At 41.8% G+C, this 18,237-nt stretch overlaps 1 protein-coding gene across 8 annotated transcripts in view; it reads right to left on the reverse strand.

Annotated features, from left to right (window-relative positions):
• The window catches only part of vwa5b2 (von Willebrand factor A domain containing 5B2), a 171,446-nt gene that overhangs the window by 6,097 nt on the left and 147,112 nt on the right, over positions 1-18,237 (reverse strand). For 6 of the 8 annotated variants that reach the window (XM_072255145.1, XM_072255138.1, XM_072255139.1 and 3 more), the window contains 3 exons: positions 12,263-12,343; positions 4,548-4,676; positions 4,304-4,429 (listed from right to left, as the gene is read on the reverse strand). In XM_072255145.1, coding sequence (XP_072111246.1) covers positions 4,304-4,429; positions 4,548-4,676; positions 12,263-12,343 — 336 coding nt within the window. The remainder of the gene's footprint in view (positions 1-4,303; positions 4,430-4,547; positions 4,677-12,262; positions 12,344-18,237) is intronic. The other 2 variants (XM_072255143.1, XM_072255146.1) reach the window with 2 other exon arrangements.

Consider the following 18,237-nt stretch of genomic DNA (forward strand, 5'->3'; position numbering starts at 1 on the left):
CTGACAGGAGAGGATAGAAGATCATGGAAGAAAGGGAAGGGGGGGCAGCAGCAGAGGGAGGTGGCAGGCAGGTAAGAAAAGGTGAGAGGGAAACAAGAATGGGGAATGGCGAAGGGGAGGGGGCAATTACAAGAAGTTAGAGAAATCAATGTTCTATTAAATGATAGCAGGCATATTTCCTCTATTTGACCAACATTAAGGATAATGGCTGAGAAATTGTTCAGCGCATGGAAGGACATGAGATGAACATTCTGCAACTGCAGGTGGTGCATCTCGTTGCTATGGAAGAGGGAAGGGTAAAATCCTACAGTATTCAATCAGGTGGAAGGGTTTAAGACGAAAAGGCTTAGGTTACTATGAGCTGCTTTGGAAGTGGTGTTGCGGAGGGAGGTGGGGCCATGACTCAGAGTGGTGTGACAGCCAAAAGCTGGGATCACAATCGAAGCCGGGACGTGAAGATAAGTTGCCATGGGGGGCAAATAGTTAGGTAGTTAACTATCTTCAAAGTTAAAGAAGACAGCTGTGTGTGTGTGGCCTAAGCCTGATCAGGTAGTTCCCTCTTAAATAACACCCAAAGAAAGCCTCTCACCTACCAGCATTATTTGAGGACCATAAAAATCTGGATAAAGTTATTGACCTTGTATCTAGGCCTACATTGTGTGATGATTGACCACTGCTCCATTGTCTCTATATTCATGACTGTGCGGCGAAGAACAACTTTAACACCACCTATAAATTTGCTGATGAAACACCACTGTTGGTAGAATCTCAGGTGGCAACGGGGTGTACAGTAGTGAGGTAACGAGTGGTGCTATAAATGAAATCTTGTATCCAACATCCGCAAGGCCAACATCGCAGAGGATCTATCCTGGGCCCAACACATTGATGCAATCGTGAAGAATTCACGCCAACAGCTTGCCTTCATTAGGAGTTTGAGGAGATTTGTTATGTCACTAAAGACTAGCAAATGTCTACAGGTTAATGGTGGAGAACATTCTGACTAGTTGCATCACAGCCTGGCATGAAGGCTTCAATCCACAGCATCACAAAGGCTCAGCCAGTTACACCAGCAGCATAACTTTCCCCATTTTTGAGGACACCTTCAAGAAACGGTGCTTCAAAAAAGCAACATCCATCACATCTGGGACATGCTGTCTACAATTGGGGAGGAGGTACAGGATACTGAAAATCCATATCGAATGATTCAGAAGCAGCTTATTCCCTTCTGGCATCAGATTTCTGAATGGTGCACGAACCCACAAATACTAGCTTGTCATTCGTTAATTTCTGCACTACATATATTTTTGTAATTTATGGTAATTCTATGTCTTTGCACTGCTATGCGGCCATAAAACAACAAATTTCACACCATTTAAGTCAGTGATAATAATTCTTATTCTGAAAAATGTTACTGAACATCTCCAGGCACCTCACGTGCCTACAAACTCGGATGGGCATTCTCAGATCACACAAGCCCACAGAAAGTCCTTCTTTTTCTGGAACATCAAAGCTGCATCACATAGCACACACGTGGCATGTGCAAATATTGCACTGCATAAAAGAATTTCTAGGCCAATTATTCCATGGAAAATTTTGGATTTCACCTGGCCGATCAGTAGGGGGAGGTGTTGTAACAGAAGTTTTAAGATTTAATGTGCCAGTATTAAATTGATATCAAATGCACTCAAGCAAATAACATGGTATGTATAAGTTATGAAAGCATACGTTATCTAAGTGCACAATACATGTACTAATTTATAATCAATTCCTTCTTCTGCCCATTTCTTCATCTAATTACCCCTTCCCCAATATTTAAACTGCTATTCCCCATTGTAATAAACTATCATTTTTCAATATCTTGAAGTTGATATAAAATTCTCCCATTTCCCTTGCATCTGGTACATATCAGTGTAATAGTAAGTAATGCATATAGCTTCATACCCTGACTTGCTTATTCCTGGAAATAGCAGAGAATATTCAGTAATTCCTTAGATATCACTGCTGTAAGCGGTTATGATTGATGTTACTGAACTTATTTGGAGAAAATATACAATCATTGGCGTTTTGGTCAATTTCTGCTTGCTGCAATTTGTAGAAACTTTTTGTTAAATAAGCTGATGCCCTTTTTGAGGTAGGGTTGTTTAGATCTACACTCCAGTCAACAGACCATCTTTGCTTCGCAATACTTATTGACAGCTTCGGTAAATCATTCTCTGTCTTCAGTTCACTGCGTGTCAGAGTGACGTTAATGAACAAACTGAATGCATGTTCCTTGATCTCAGGTTCAATGCCTGTTGAATACAACTTGACTGAAGACAAACAGCTTATGGTCTAAGAAAATGAAACTAGGAAGATAAAAATATCATCCAGCAAACTGAATCTCAATGATAATATAGCAATACTCATAAATTAAGCTCACATTGCCTGTTTGCAGGGCAAGTTTGAACATAGAACATAGAAATTTACAATGCATTTCAGGCCCTTTGGCCCACAATGTTGTACTGACCATGTAACCTACTCTAGAGACCGCCTAGAATTACCCTAGCGCATAGCCCTCTATTTTTCTAAGCTCCATGTACCTAACTAAGATGCTGCTATAAGACCCTATTGTATCTGCTTCCACCACCGCCACTGACAGTGCATTCCACACACCCACCACTCTGTGTGTGGAAAAACTTACCTTTGATATCCCCTCAGTACCCATTTCCAAGCACCTTAAAACTATGCCCTCTTGTGTTAGCTATTTCAGACCTGAGAAAAACCTATCCACATGATCAATGCCTCTCATCATCTTATACACCTCTCTCAGGTCACTTCTTATCCTCCGTCGCTCCAAGGAGAAAACGCCAAGTACATTCAACCTTTTCTCATAAGGTATGCCCTCCAATCCAGGCAACATCCTTGTAAATCTCCTCTGCACCCTTTCTGTAGTTTTCACATCCTTCCTATCGTGAGGTGACCAGAACTGAACACATTACTCCAAGTGGGGTCTGACCAAGGTCTTATATAGCTGTAACATTACCTCACGGCTCTTGAACTCAATCCCATGGTCGATGAAGGCCAATACAGAATACATCTACTTAACAACACTGTCAACCTGTGCAGCAGCTTTGAGTGTCCAATTGACATGGACCCCAAGATCTCTCAGATCCTCCACACTGCCAACTGTCTTCAATTTGACCTACCAACATGAACCACTTCACACTTATCGGGGTTGAAGTCCATCTGCCACTTCTTAGCCCAGTTCTGCATCCTATCGATGTCCCGCTGTAAACTCTGACAACCCTCCAGACCATCCACAACACTGTCAACCTTTGTGTCATCAGCAAACTTACTAACCCACCCTTCTGCTTCTTTATCCAGGTCATTTATAAAAATCACAAGGAGGAGGAGTCCCAGAACAGATCCCCGTGGAACACCACTGGTAACTGACCTCCATGCAGAATACAAACCTCCTACATCCACCCCCTGCCTTCTGTGGGCAAGCTAATTCTGGATCCACGAAGCAAGGTCTCCTTGGATTTCCTTGGATCCCATGCCTCCTTACTTTCTGAAGGAAACCTTTTCAAATTTGCTTGAAAACTCAGTAGCACAAACTTCAATCTAGAGTGTTCATTACTTGTAATTGTCCCAGCTATCTTTGAAATGTTTCCTTAAAATGGTTGTTAATTCAGTGTTGTGAATTAATTGCTATGCTTTTACATTCAGAAGTGCGATTGCACTAGTGAGTCATTCTTATTAGAAAAATACTCATTGACATACAAACCAATTTATTTTTGAAATAAGTACAATTTGATGAATTAAATGAATTTGCTGAATATCCTGCCAGGAAACTGGAGACAGGATGACAGACACCTCCACCTATGTATATCTGACATTTTTTTGGATGCCAAGCTCTAACATTGCAATGCTCTAAGTAAAAACTACCACTTTGCTTCAGATTTTGAGAATTTCTTTAATGTCTCTTAATAATTTTTTTTTCAAAATGTTATCACATTTTAAATGCCATTTCCTTGACATCAGAGGCACGAACATCTTGTTGGTAACAATAATGCCATCTGCTAGTTAAACACAAAGCAGTGACCATTTGCAGTGTGCTAATGGTTTCATTGGAACTAGGTCATGGAGGTGCAACATTGCACAGACCCACTCACATAGTAGCCCCATTAAGTTCAGACTTCAAAGCCAGGCTCCAGCCTCACCAAACCTCAGTTCAGCAGCTGTAATTTTCATTCAGCCACAGCCTCTGCCCCTTCTTGTACCATGATCAGTGACTGACTCTGTGCCTCCCTTTTAAACTCACTAAGTTCCTCAGAAGTGTCTGCAATTGGGCCAACGCCTGTCTTAAGTGGCGTGGTTGAAGCAGGGCGTGCAGTTGAACCTTGCAGTGCAGAGCCATCTGATTTCTCTTCCAGGGCGTCAGGATTTTCTGTTAAAGATAAAACTCCGGGTGAGCACATAAACAGTATTCATAAAGTTGCAATGAAAATACATAAAGAAGTCTGAATATAAATCACCACCACATAAAAGTATGTATTTGCACAAACCCAAGCCACTGCCGTCTCCATGGGCATCAGTCTCCCAGTCAACGTTCTTCACAGTGGGCTGCTCACTTTGTAGATTGGGTGAGTCCCACCACCAGTCCTTGTGCACTGGTTCCTGTTCAAGGTCATCTTCTTTTGCAAAGGAAGAACAGGATGGATTACATGAAAATATTGAGCGGAGGGATGGGGGCACACCGACAGCAGTTAGTAGCAACAAAATGAATTATGTTGCCGGCTGAATTTTTTAAAAAAAAGCAGAGTAGAGAGAAGTGAAGGTGAGCAAAGAGCTACCCTGTCAGTTCTCTTCCTTTGTTAACAAAGGGTCTAAATATTGGTTGACTTATATTGTATATATGGTCATGCAGGGCGTTGTAATTATTGTTTGAATGTAGTTTTAGGAAAGGTAGCTTGTGTGTATCCAATTATTTGCTGAAAGCAGAGAAGATGAGAGATAAAAATGATTATTTCAGAAACATTGAAGCAGGCTAGAAAAGATAAGCGTTAACTGGTAGCCGCAAAAGATTTTTGGCGAACTGCTCCAAAGCCAGAGTCCCCTATGTAACAGCAGCCTTCTTGATCCCCTTCTGGAATTTAATATTCCTGAATAGTGCACGAGTGATAGGAATAAAAGGTTCTTCTCTGGGTTTCCTTGCTCCTCTCATTGGCTTCCAGAAGTTCCATCCTCCATGGCTAGAATTATGCATGGTCCATCTGCTTCAGATGCTCAAGAAACTGCTCAGGTTTACTCGCATTTGCTTGAGTGCAAAAAATGTAAGAATGAAATGAAATAGATTTAATATTCCAGGTGAGCCAAAGGGAAAATAGAATTCTAATGCTTTGCTTCCTTTATATAAAAAAGGACCTCCACTTTAACCGCTCCTAAAGGAGTGAATTTTCCCAGGAGCTATACTGATTGTTTCCTGTAATCAGCAGAAAACCGCAGAAATCTGAGATAAATGGCCTTTTAAAAAAAAACATCTTTGTCCAGCAGCCTCAGAACATGGCTGGAGTTTTCACCCACTATTCTTGTTCCCAGTGTGTAATCTAACTGCATAATAAAGGATGCAAGCAACTATTTGATTTAAGCAAATGCATCACATTCAGACATGGTGCAACTTGTCTGTAGGTGTAAGACCTGTTCTGCCTTCCATGTGGTTGTGAAGAAGAACATGCAGAATCTGGTAAAAGGAATACTTTCAAGTCCTTAAAGCAAGTTTGCTCAATGCAATTTACAACTAAATCTGAAGTTAAAAAACTGTTTTACATTTACTAAATTGACTTTACAGTATGTTTTATTTTAACAAATATGACTTATTAACTCAATGAGACTAACAAGTCCAATCCACAAAAGGAATGGCCACTTTAAGGGGATTTCATAGACAGGAGTTTATTGGGAATAGAAAATTAGTGGAGATGAAGTTATACAGAAAATGTCGATATGAAACTCTGTGAAAGTGACAGGGCAGGCAAACAGGAACATAAGGTCTTCTAACACAACTGCTAGAACACAGACACAAGCAATGGTTTCATTCCAATCCAGTCGCCAAGAGACATTTCAAAAACATTCCTTTTTACTCGCTCCACTGTTGCATCAGTCAATAGAAGACAGGAATGGACTTGATGCAGTGGCACATATGAATCATATTCCATTACACACACCTGCATTAATAAATCCAATTGCTATGTAATATTGAAAGTAATTGTAGTCACTTTTTGTCATAAATCAAATATAATTTTTACAGAATAATAAAAAGCCAGACCATGAGCCACCACAGAAGGCCAAACTATTCTGCCAATGTCTAACCTCATATCCTCGAGCAATTTTTCCTCCAAAGCCTCCAAATACAGTCCCCAAACCAAGTCCTTCTTACTTTTACTCCCTCCACATCCACAAACAGGACTGTCTTGATTAACACATTGTTTCAGCCTGCTTTTATCCCACAGAACTTAGTTGTTTTATATATTGACTCTCTTCTCTCATCTGGTCTGCTCAAACTTTGTCTAGTATTTGATCATTTAAATAATTTCAACAACTCAAAGTTCAAAGTAAATTTATTATCAAAGTACATATTTGTCACCACATACAACACTGAGATTCATTTTTGCATACTTGCACAATAAACCCAAGAAGCATTAATAGAATCAATGAAAGACCGCATCCAACAGGACAGACAAATGACCAATGTGCAAAATACAACTATGCAAGCGCAAAAGAGAAAACATGTATATATAATAATGATAAATAAATAAGCAATAGACAACATGAAGAAGAGCCTTAGAAATTGAGTCCATGGGTTGTGGGAACATTTCAGTGATGGGGCAAGTGAAGTTATCCCCTCTGGTTCAGAAGCCTGATGGTTGAGAGACAATAACTGTTCCTGAACCTGGTGGTGTGGGTCTGGAGGCTCCTGTACCTTCTTTCTGATGGCAGCAGCAAGAGAAAACGGCCAGGGTGGTAGGGGTCCTTGATGATGGATGCTGCTTTCCTACAACAGTGCTCCGTGTAGATGTGCTCAATGGTGGAGAGGGCTTTACCTGTGACAGACTGGGCCATATCCACTACTTTTTGTAGGATTTTCCAATCGAGGCATTAATGTTGCTATACCAGGCTCTGATACTCTCCACTACACTTCTATAGAAGTTTGTCAAAGTTTTGGACGTCATGATGAATCTTTGCCAACTTCTAGGGAAGCAGAGGTGCTGCTGTGCTTTCTTCATAATGGTTCTTATGTGCTGGGCCCAAGGCAGATCCTCTGACATGACAGCACCAAGAAATTTAAAGTTGCTGACCCTCTCCAACTCTGATCCCCTGATGAGGACTGGCTCCTGGACCGCTGGTTTCCTCCTTCTGAAGTCCATAATCAGCTCCTTGGTCTTGCTGACATTGAGTGACAGGTCATTGTTGTGGCACCACTCAGCCAGATTTTGAATCTCCCTCCTAAATCTGATTCATCACCACCTTTGATTTGGCCAACGACAGTGGTGTGGTCAGCAAACTTAAATATGGCATTGGAGCAGTGCCTAACCTCACAGTCGTAAGTATGAAGGGAGTAGAGCAGAGGGCTTTGTGCATCAGTGCTGATGGATATTATGGAGGAAATGTGGTTGCCAATCCAAACTGACTGGGTAACGATTCAGAGTATCCTGATGCATACTCTTTTGCTGTCAGGATTTTCCAGGATTGAGTGAAGAGCCAAAGAAATGGCATCTGACGTGGTCCTTTTGTAATGGTAGGCAAATTGGAGCAGACCCAAGATACTGCCCAGGCAGGAGTTGGCATGTTTCGTTGCCAACCTCTCAAAGCATTTCATCACAGTGAATGTAACAGTGACCGGACAAGAGTCATTGAGGCAGTTTACCATGTTCTTCTTAAGCACTGGAATAATTCCCATAATCTGTCAATACCTCTTTGCAATCTCTTTCCTGCTCCTCACAGTGTCTGCCTACTCACCTTTGTATCATCTGCAAAACATTATATTTGGTTGCTTTTCCTAGGTCATGAATATTTACAATAGCTATATGAATGGAATTAATTTACACTAATTCCATTGATTGCTCCTGATAATAATATCTTATTTAAAATTAAGTAAGATATTAAGAACACTTCTGTGTGTTCACAGTGCTGTAGAGCCCAGATGTGGTTTGAGCAGCCTACAGGGGTTATTTCACGCCAACGTACACACATTACCCAAACACACAGCTACATTGTGGCCTGCTCTGTTGCTCATGGGATGTTTCCACACCAGGAATTTTCAATCCCTTCAATTTAGACCTCTCGATGGTGATTTTCAAAATTATTGCACAGGCAGAAACCCAGGCTCAATTTTCACTGTTGAAACTGCACAATTTGTCTTCATTTCCATAGAAATGAAAAATCACTGATTACTAAGATGTGCAGTCGATTCTTTCATTATGAAGCTAGAAGAGGGAATGTTCACTATTGATTTAGGATATTACAGTAGCTTGCACCTTATTGTTTACCTGTAGCTGTTACACTTTATTCTGCATTGTTATGATTTTATCTATCTCAATACACTGTGTAAAAAATCTGAACTGTAAAAACAGCATGCAAGACAATCTTTTCATTGTATCTCGGTACACGTGACAACGACAAACCAATTCCAGCTCCAATAAAGCAGCTGTCCTGACTGCCATTCTATCCACCACCCTGAGCACTGACTCCCTACACCACTAGCGCACAGTGGTTGCGGAGTGTACCATTTCAAAGTGAGCAGCTATCCCCGCCTCAGGCTTCGCCAACTGCAGCTCCCAAACATATTACCTCCTCTGCTACCAGCGCTGCACATGGAAATGCCACCACCCACAGGTTCTCCTCCATTCTGCTTCCAGTGCTGCTGGGTCAGGTAGCCAGGTTCCACATTGAGTATTGCAGACAAACTTTGATCAATACAGAGTCTGCAATACTTAGAGGATTAGAAGTCACAATATCTGCACAGGGCGTGGACATTTGCTTTACTTTAGATTAGATTAACTATGTTTCCAGAAGAGGAAAAAACCAGCAAATGTCACGTCATCTAAATTATGGAGGAGAGATTAATCCATTGTATTTTAACATCCTACTTTAAGATCACTGATTCCTTGGTGACTGTTCACATGATCCCGATGTTGCTTCACTCAGAAATGGAGCCTACACCAGTCTGTCTTGCAAGGATGAGCTGGTGGCACCATTTGCAAGTTTAAAACTCAATCTAAGATCAGACATCCACCACACAGCAGAAACCAACCAGGCTGTTCTATCAATGCTAGCTCTTTCTTCAAACAACCTAAAACAAACTCCTTTGCTCCTCTCTCCCTGTAATGTTGGATCTTCCTCACATACATAGATGCTGGGATACTAGGATACTGCGAATAACCCCTCTGCTTTTCTTTGGAATACCACCAGCTATTCCATCCACCTGAGAGGAAAGACAGCCTGTTGGGTTGTCTCATCTTGAATGCTGTCACATCTAACAGTAGGTTGGTAAACTGAGAATATATTGTGTCTGTATCTGCGTGTGTAAGTGTGTTCAGAGTTCTATGATGTGGGTTGCAGTTTGCAAGTATGGAGCACAGCCTGTTTCATAATGCTTTACACTGACTAGATGGCTTTTGCATTTATTAATTTTCCTGTTTTGACAAACTTACTGGAGTCCTTTGAAGATATATTGAGTGCAGTGGATAGAGAGGAACAGGTGGATGTTGTACACATGGATTTCCAGAAGGCATTCAATAAAGTGCCGCATAAGAGTCTTATCCATAAGGATGCATGGAGTTGTGGGTAGTGTATTATCATACATAATATGATAGAGGATTGATTCACCAGCAGAAGGCAGAGGGTTAGAAGAAATGGGTGTTTCTAGGGCTGGCAGTCAGTAAAGACCGCAGGATTCGGTGCTGGGCTTATAACTGTTCATGATGTACATTAGTAATTTGGACAAGGACACTGAGTGTATGGTATCTACATTTGCTGAAGATACTAAACTGAGTGGAAAAGCTAATTGTACAGAGGATGCAGAGCGATATAGTGAGTGGGCAAGGGTCTGGCAGATGGAATACATAGAAACATAGAAAATAGGTGCAGGAGTAGGCCATTCGGCCCTTCAAGCCTGCACCGCCATTTATTATGATCATGGCTGATCATCCAACTCAGAACCCTGCCCCAGCCTTCCCTCCATACCCCCTGATCCCCGTAGCCACAAGGGCCATATCTAACTCCCTCTTAAATATAGCCAATGTACTGGCCTCAACTGCTTCCTGTGGCAGAGAATTCCACAGATGCACCACTCTCTGAGTGAAGAAGTTTTTCCTAATCTCGGTCCTAAAAGGCTTCCCCTTTATCCTCAAACTGTGACCCCTTGTTCTGGACTTCCCCAACATCGGGAACAATCTTCCTGCATCTAGCCTGTCTAATCCCTTTAGGATTTTATACGTTTCAATCAGATCCCCCCTCAATCTTCTAAATTCCAACGAGTACAAGCCCAGTTCATCCAGTCTTTCTTCATATGAAAGTCCTGCCATCCCAGGAATCAATCTGGTGAACCTTCTTTGTACTCCCTCTATGGCAAGGATGTCTTTCCTCAGATTAGGGGACCAAAACTGCACACAATACTCCAGGTGTGGTCTCACCAAGGCCTTGTACAACTGCAGTAGTACCTCCCTGCTCCTGTACTCAAATCCTCTCGCTATAAATGCCAGCATACCATTTGCCTTTTTCACCGCCTGCTGTACCTGCATGCCCACTTTCAATGACTGGTGTATAATGACACCCAGGTCTCATTACAACATGGTTAATACAAGTTTACCCACTTTGGAAGGAGAAGCAGAACAGTTTATTATTTAAATGGTGAAAGATTGCAGCATGCTGTTGTGCAGAGCAACTTGGGTGTGCTTGTAACATGAACCCAAGAATTGCAAAGGTTGGTTTAAAGATGCAACAGATTATCGAGAAGGCATGCGGAATGTTGGCCTTCACTGCTAGAGGGATTGAATTTAAGAGCAGGGAGGTTATGCTGCAACTGTACAGGGTATTGGTAAGGCTGCACCTGGAGTACTGTGCGCATTTCTGGTCTCCTTACTTGAGGAAATATACTTTGGCTTTGGAGGTGGTGCAGAGGAGGCTCATGAGATTGATTCCGGAGATGAGGGGGTTAACCTATCAGGAGAGATTGAGTTGTCTGGGACTATACTCACTGGAATTCAGAAGAAAGAGAGGGCATCTTGTAGAAAAATATAACATCAGGAAAGGGATAGACATGATAGAAATAGGATTTTTTTCCCCCTGACTGGGGGACATAGTCTCAAGATTTGGGGGAATAGATTTAGGACGGAGATGAAGAGAAACTGTTTTCCAAGAGAGTCGTGAATTTGCAGAATTCTCTGCCCAGGTTCACTCATTAAATATATTTATGACACAGTTTGGTAGATTTTTGGCACAGCCAAGGAATTAAGGGTTGTGGAAAAAAAAGCAGGTAGGGGGAGCTGAGTCCATGGCCCAATCAGCCATGATTTTATTGAAAGATGGAGCAGGCTTGATGGGCCAGATTCCTTCCATTTCTTATGTTTGTGTGTTCTTGTAAGTAGAGTTTGATTTGAACAGCTTTATATTTTTATAAGCAGAGTGTTACTTGAAGAATTATGTTTTTTTTTCATTATAAACTTTCACATTAATTGCTTATAATTGTCCTTGATTAAAGACACATCAGAATCAGGTTTAATATCACTGGCATACAATATATCACGAAATTTGTTGTTTTGCGACAGAAGTACATTGCAACACATATTGGAGACCAGGTGGTGTCAGAGGCCCAGCAGGGCAGTTCAGAGGGGCCTTTGTCATGGCTTCTGCGGCATTCAGCCCCGTCACCCCCTGTGCACTGCTCGAGCACGTGGAAAGGCCACAGGGGAACCAGTAAGACAGCTGCAGAAGGTAAGCACGGCCACAGCCATTCTGAGAGAAGTAAACATGAGGTGTATCTGGCCTATTGTGTTTTACTTCAAAGCACAAGGATGAAAAACACTTCAAAATTCAATGTGCAGTATATCTATAGCAATCAAAACAATCAATCATAATTCAGTGTGCCCAGTTAATTTCACCGTATCTGTAACACTGCTACATATTAACTTATCACGTGGCTCAATCACCAATACCTTTGTAAAGATCAAAAACAAAAGATGTGAATTGTTCCAAAAGAGTTATGAAACAGGAAAGAATTAGTTACCATCCGGGACACTTTGCCTTTCCCACCCAGAGGATGATGAAGATCCCACACTGGTTGGTGTCGTCGGAATTTTGTCCATTCCTGTCAAGAACAGAAATACAATCACAAAGTCAGACAATACCAAGTCAGGCTCTTCAGCCCATCAAGTCTGCATGAATCTCCCAGTGCCCAGTTACACTAATCCTACTCCAACCAATCTTATCCTCCGCACCCCCGCCCCACGTACACGCATACGCATGGCTCCCCATCAATTCTACTACTATCACGTATCTATACACAACAGGCTGATTAATCTACCAACCCACACATCTCCGTGGGAGGAATTTGGAGCACCCAAGAGAAGTCCGTGCATTCATAGGCAGAACATGCAAACTCCCCACAGACATTAACAAAGGTGAGGATCAGATCTGAGTAGCTGAAGTTATCAATCAGCAGCTCAGCTAGCTGGGCTATCATCCTGCCACAATTATAGATTACACTGATCCACTACGCACTTGCCAGACTAGTTATTTGTCTGACTTCAGGGGCCACAGGACAAGACTGAGAATATTATACGCCTGTCATAAAAATGTCACACACACGTATTTATATATAGACACACATACATATACACACATCAAAATATAATGCACAGTGTACTGTACCATGCAAAAGTCATAGGCACCCTAGATTTGTACATGATTTCAGATAGTCATTGGGTGTATTTAAGGCAGAGATAGACAGGTTCTTGATTAGCCAGGGCATCAAAGGGTTGGGGTGAAAACAGGGGAGTGGGGATGACTGGAAGAATTGGATCAGCCCATGATTGAATGGTGGAGCAGCCTCGATGGGCCAAATGGCCTACTTCTGCTCCTATATCTTATGGTCTTATAGTGTGGCCTCCACAGAGCCCTGACCTCAACTTTATCAAGGCTATATGGGGTTACCTGGAGAGACAGAAGCAAGCAAGACAGCCAAAGTCTGCAGAAGAGCTGTGGCAAGTGCTTCAGGATACTTGGAACAACCTACCACCTGTCTTTCTTATAAGCTGCTTGACAGGGTACCTAAGAGAATTGATACAGTTTGAAGGCAAAGGGTTGTCACACCAAATTTTATTTGATTTAGTTTTTATTACTGTTTACTGTTCTTTATATAGTAATATCTTTGTTGTTTAGAAACTTATCATTTCATTATTTTTGAAGACATCTTTGCGGAACAGAATTTTTTGACATGCGCCTGACTTTTGCACAGTAATATACGAGTGCACACACACATACACACGTATTACCTGCACTCGCAGCACACAGAGAGAATACAGATTAAAACACTGGACAAGGTAAGATAGGAACAAATAGATAGTGAGATATATCTAACCAGAAGAATAAATGCCCATTGTAAGAATTTGTGTAGATATTCTAAAAAATAAATAAAATGAGAATTGGGTCTGCAGAAGAAAACACTGGGTAATTAATAGTGGGAAAATAGGAGATAGTAGGAGAATTAGAGATATTTTACACCAGTCTTCACTGTGGAGTTTACGAGTATTATCCCAGAAAAGCACACAAAATGCTGGAGGAATTCAGCAGGTCATGCAGCATCAATGGAGGGGAATAAATAGTTGACATTTTAGGCTAAGACCCTTTGTCAGGGCTTTATAGGAAATAGGATTAACCCAGAATAAGAAGGTAGGGAAAGTGAAGGAGTATAGGCTGGCAGGTAATAGGTGAAGCCAGATGAGAGGAAGGTGAAACCTTCCCAGAAATGGTTGGAACTTGAAACTGGAAAGGAGAGAAGACTTCTGAAAAATTACCATCACCAGGGCACTATACTGAGCACAAGTTGGAGCTGTGAATCTGAAGAACATGGCCGACAGGTCCAGAAGTTTAAGGCACAAGAGATTTTGTAAATTAGATCGAAACAGGCTGGTGATAGGAAGCACAGGGTAGTGATATGGGAATTTTACTGATGTGGTGTAGCGGTGCTGAAATCCTTGCTGTTTGTAATATATATATATATATATAAATAACTTGGATGAAATTGTAGAGGGTATGATCAGTAAGCTTTCAGATGACTCAAAGAATGATGGAGTCGTAGATGGTGAAGAATGCTGACACAGCAGGATACGGATCAGCTGGACAGATGGACAGAGTAGTGGCAGATGGAATTCAAGACCATAAGATATAGGAGCAGAATTAGACCATTTGGCCCATCGAGTCTGCCCTGTTCGAGTTCAAATTTAGTTATCATTCAACCATACATGAAACAGAGCCCCTCCAGGGCCAAAGTGCAAAGCACTTTACCAACAGCGCACAGCACACAGCACATATAGCTATGATTTAATCCAGACAAGTGTAAGGTCATGAATGTTGAGAAGTTAAATTCAGTTAGGACATACAATATAGAGTAAATGGTTTGGACATTAGGAGCTTTGACGTCATATGAAGATATTGCAAAGACACAGGGGAATAGATTAATGAAAAAGGCATTTAGTATCCTTGCACTCATATACCAAGACATTGAGTTGGGATGTCATTTTGTGATTGTACTAAACATTGGTTGGACTACACTTACTGTGAACAGTGCAGGTTATGACAAACAGGGAGGATGTGGTAACCAGAAGAGACTCTGCAGATGCTGGAAATCTAGAGCGACACATACAAAATGCTGAAGAAACGCAGCAGGTCAGGCAGCATCTACGGAAATGAATAAACAGTTGGCACTTCGGGCCGAAACACTTCATCAGGACTGGAAAGGAATGGGGCAGACCCAGAATAAGAAGGTGGAGGAGGGGAAGGAGTACAAGCTGGCAGGTGATAGGTGAGTCCAGGTGAGGGAAAGATGGGTAGGTGGGATGTGGTGATGAAATAAGGTTGGGAGGGGATCGGTGGAAGAGGTAAAGGTCTGAAGAAGGAATCTAATAGGAGAGGACAGTGAACCAGTAGGAAGGAGGAAGGGAACCAGGAAGAGATGATGGATGGGTGAGGAGAAGGGCTGAGAGAGAAACTAAACAGACAATGGAAAAAGAGAGAAGGAGGGAAGGCAGAGAAATTACTATAAGTTAGAGAAATTGATGTTCATGCCATCAGGTTGGAGGTTACAATAGGGTATATGATGTGTTGCTCCTCCAGTCTGAGTGTGGCCTCATTATGACAGTAGAGAAGGCCATGGAAAGACATATCAGAATGGGAATGAGTAGTCGAATTGAAATGGGTAGCCACTGAAAAATCATGTTTTTTGTGTGGTGGACAGAGCGAAAGTGCTTGACAAAGTGGTTCCCCAATCTGCATCGGGTCTCACCAGTGTAGACGAGGCCGCGCTGAGAGCACCAGATGCAATAGATGACCTCAATAGACTCACAGGTGAAGTGTTGCCTCACTTGGGAGGACTGTTCGGGGCCCTGAAGATGGCGAGGGAGGACGTGAAGGGGCATGTGCAGCACTTGTCATGCTGGCAAGGATAAGTGCCAGGAGAGAGGTCAGTGGGGAGAGTCCAGTGGACAGGGAGTCACGTAGAGACTACAGAAAGTGGAGAGGCAGGAGGAGATGCGATTAGTGGCAGTGTCGTGTTGGAGATGGTGAAAGTTACAGAACCTGATCTGCTGGATAGGGATGCTTGTGGGGTGATAATAAGAACAAGGAAACCCTATCCCTGTTATTGCAACAGATGTGCATGAAATGCAGGAGATGCGATTGAGGGCAGCATCGATGGCGGAGGAAGGAAAACCTAAAATTGATGAGGAAATTAAATATGATGTAACAAGGTATACTGCATTTGGCTTTGGTGTGACCGATTGAAATTCAATAAACTTATGTCAAAATTCTGAAATAAATAATGGAATCATGTTGGCAATATTGACTTGATACGGTTAAAGGTATTCCTTTTAAACTATGCATCCATTTCTCCGATCCCCAATGTCTGCAACTTAATTCACCACCTTTCCATTTCAATGTGAAATATGCTTAGGTCAAAACTGTTTTGTCAGAACTAGAGAAGAAAGAAACCACATTAGATTTAAATTGTGAAGAGGGTGGTGGTGAAAGGACTTAGTGAGTAGGGTATCTCTGTTTCTCCTTTTGCTGCGGCTGTCTGACCCGCTGATTGTTTTCAGCATTTTCTGTATTTATGTCAATAAGGCAGAAAGCACTGGAGGACAGTGTATAGTATCATCTTACTCAAAGAAGGATGTAAATGCGTTAGAAGTATTCAGATAAGCTATAGCTGAATAATATGTGGAATGGTAAAGGCTGGTGAATCCAGGCTTCAATGCACTGGAGTTTAAAAGATTGAGAAGGAACTAGAATGAAACATGTAAGGTGCTGATGAATTTTAACAGGGTAGATGTGGAGGTGATCGTTCCTCCATCAGAGAATCTAGGTTTTTGGGTCACTGCTTAAAAATAAGGAATCAGACAGTTTAAGAGAGAGATGAAGCAAACATTTTCTCTCCCCTCGGGGAGTAATGAACCTTTGAATTCCCTTCCTCAGAAGGTTGTGAAAGCGGAATCGATTAACATTTTTTAGACAGAGGTAGGCAAGAGCTGAAAGGTTACTGCAGGTAAACAAGAATGCAGAGCTGAGGTGACAATCAGGTCAGTAGTAACTTAATCAATGAGCACAACCTATAAACACATAGGAAGCCACATCTTACCTACACACATCCATACATCTGGTGCATACATATGGATTACACACACACATAAATGCACACAACACACACGCATGACACAAGCACACAAGCACAACTCACGCACATGATGCTTATGCGCACAATCACTTGTTATAAAGTCACAGGACACTACAGAATAGAAATAGGGGCTTTGGCCAAACTAGTACCTGCTGAGTTATTATTCTCTCAAGTCCCATTGACCTGCACCTGGCCCATAGCCCCCATACTCCTCCCATCCATGTACCTGTCCAAACTTCTCTTAAATGTTGAAATTGAACCCTCATCCACCAGTTATACTGGCAGCTAGTTCCACACTCTCACAACCATCCCGTTCCCCTTAAACATTTAACATTTCACCTTTAACTCATGACCTCTAGTTCCAGTCTCATCCAAACTTGTTTGATTGATTGAACTAATGTTTATAATCAGAAAAGCACAGAAAGGTTTTTCTTCCTCATTTCTGCTGCTAGTAAAAAGATAATGTTAAATTGTCCTTTAATAGGAGAATGTATTGCATCCAAAATAGAATCATCAATACATTGATTCTCAAGCCATTTCGGGAAGGAAGCCCCAGCCCTCTCAGAGTAAAGAAATTTTAAATGTTCACAAAATTGCTTGATTATTGACTACTCTGTACATCTGAAAGATGTCCAGGTTGATTTATAAAGAAAAAGAATCAATGTCATTACCTAGAGATTCCTGAAATTTCCTGAAACTGACCAAAGCACAAGGATGAAATGTTGTTAAAAGTTATTAACAGTTTCGACAATAGGCACTCATGGAAACACCAGTGTAAATAGGTCGTGTTCAGGCAGTTCCCAGCTCTGACCACTCTCCTCCAGTCAGGCTCCCTCCACCATCACCACCCCATTCCCGGGATCTGGCAACCTTCCTCCCATGACCTCCCAAGAAACAAGATTCCTCAACCCAGAAATGGATTACTTCACCATCCCTTTCTCCCAGGAGCCAGACATTGGAAATGATGATTGAGAGAGGCTCAGACACTAAAGTGATTGGAATGCTAGTTATTGAAGAGGAGACCAAGAGAACGCCTCTGATTTTTTAATGAATGGTGAGTGCCATGGAATCATTTCCAACCTGAGCTTGCAGTGGGTCAACATTAGTCTGGCAAGGACAGTCAACTTTCAGAATGAAGACTAGGTGTCCACTACTTGGTCTTTGTGCTGAATTAAACAATGGCAGTAGAGGAACTCTAAAGAAAAAGACATGCATCCAATCACAATGAAATGGAAATGAAAAGAAAACAATGTGAAACGACTTCTAACTTCCTCATGAGAGGTCTCTGATGTTGGATCAGATACTTATGTGAT

This window comes from Mobula birostris, chromosome 4 (genome assembly GCF_030028105.1).
Source record: "Mobula birostris isolate sMobBir1 chromosome 4, sMobBir1.hap1, whole genome shotgun sequence".
Classification (NCBI taxonomy): Eukaryota; Metazoa; Chordata; class Chondrichthyes; order Myliobatiformes; family Myliobatidae; genus Mobula; species Mobula birostris.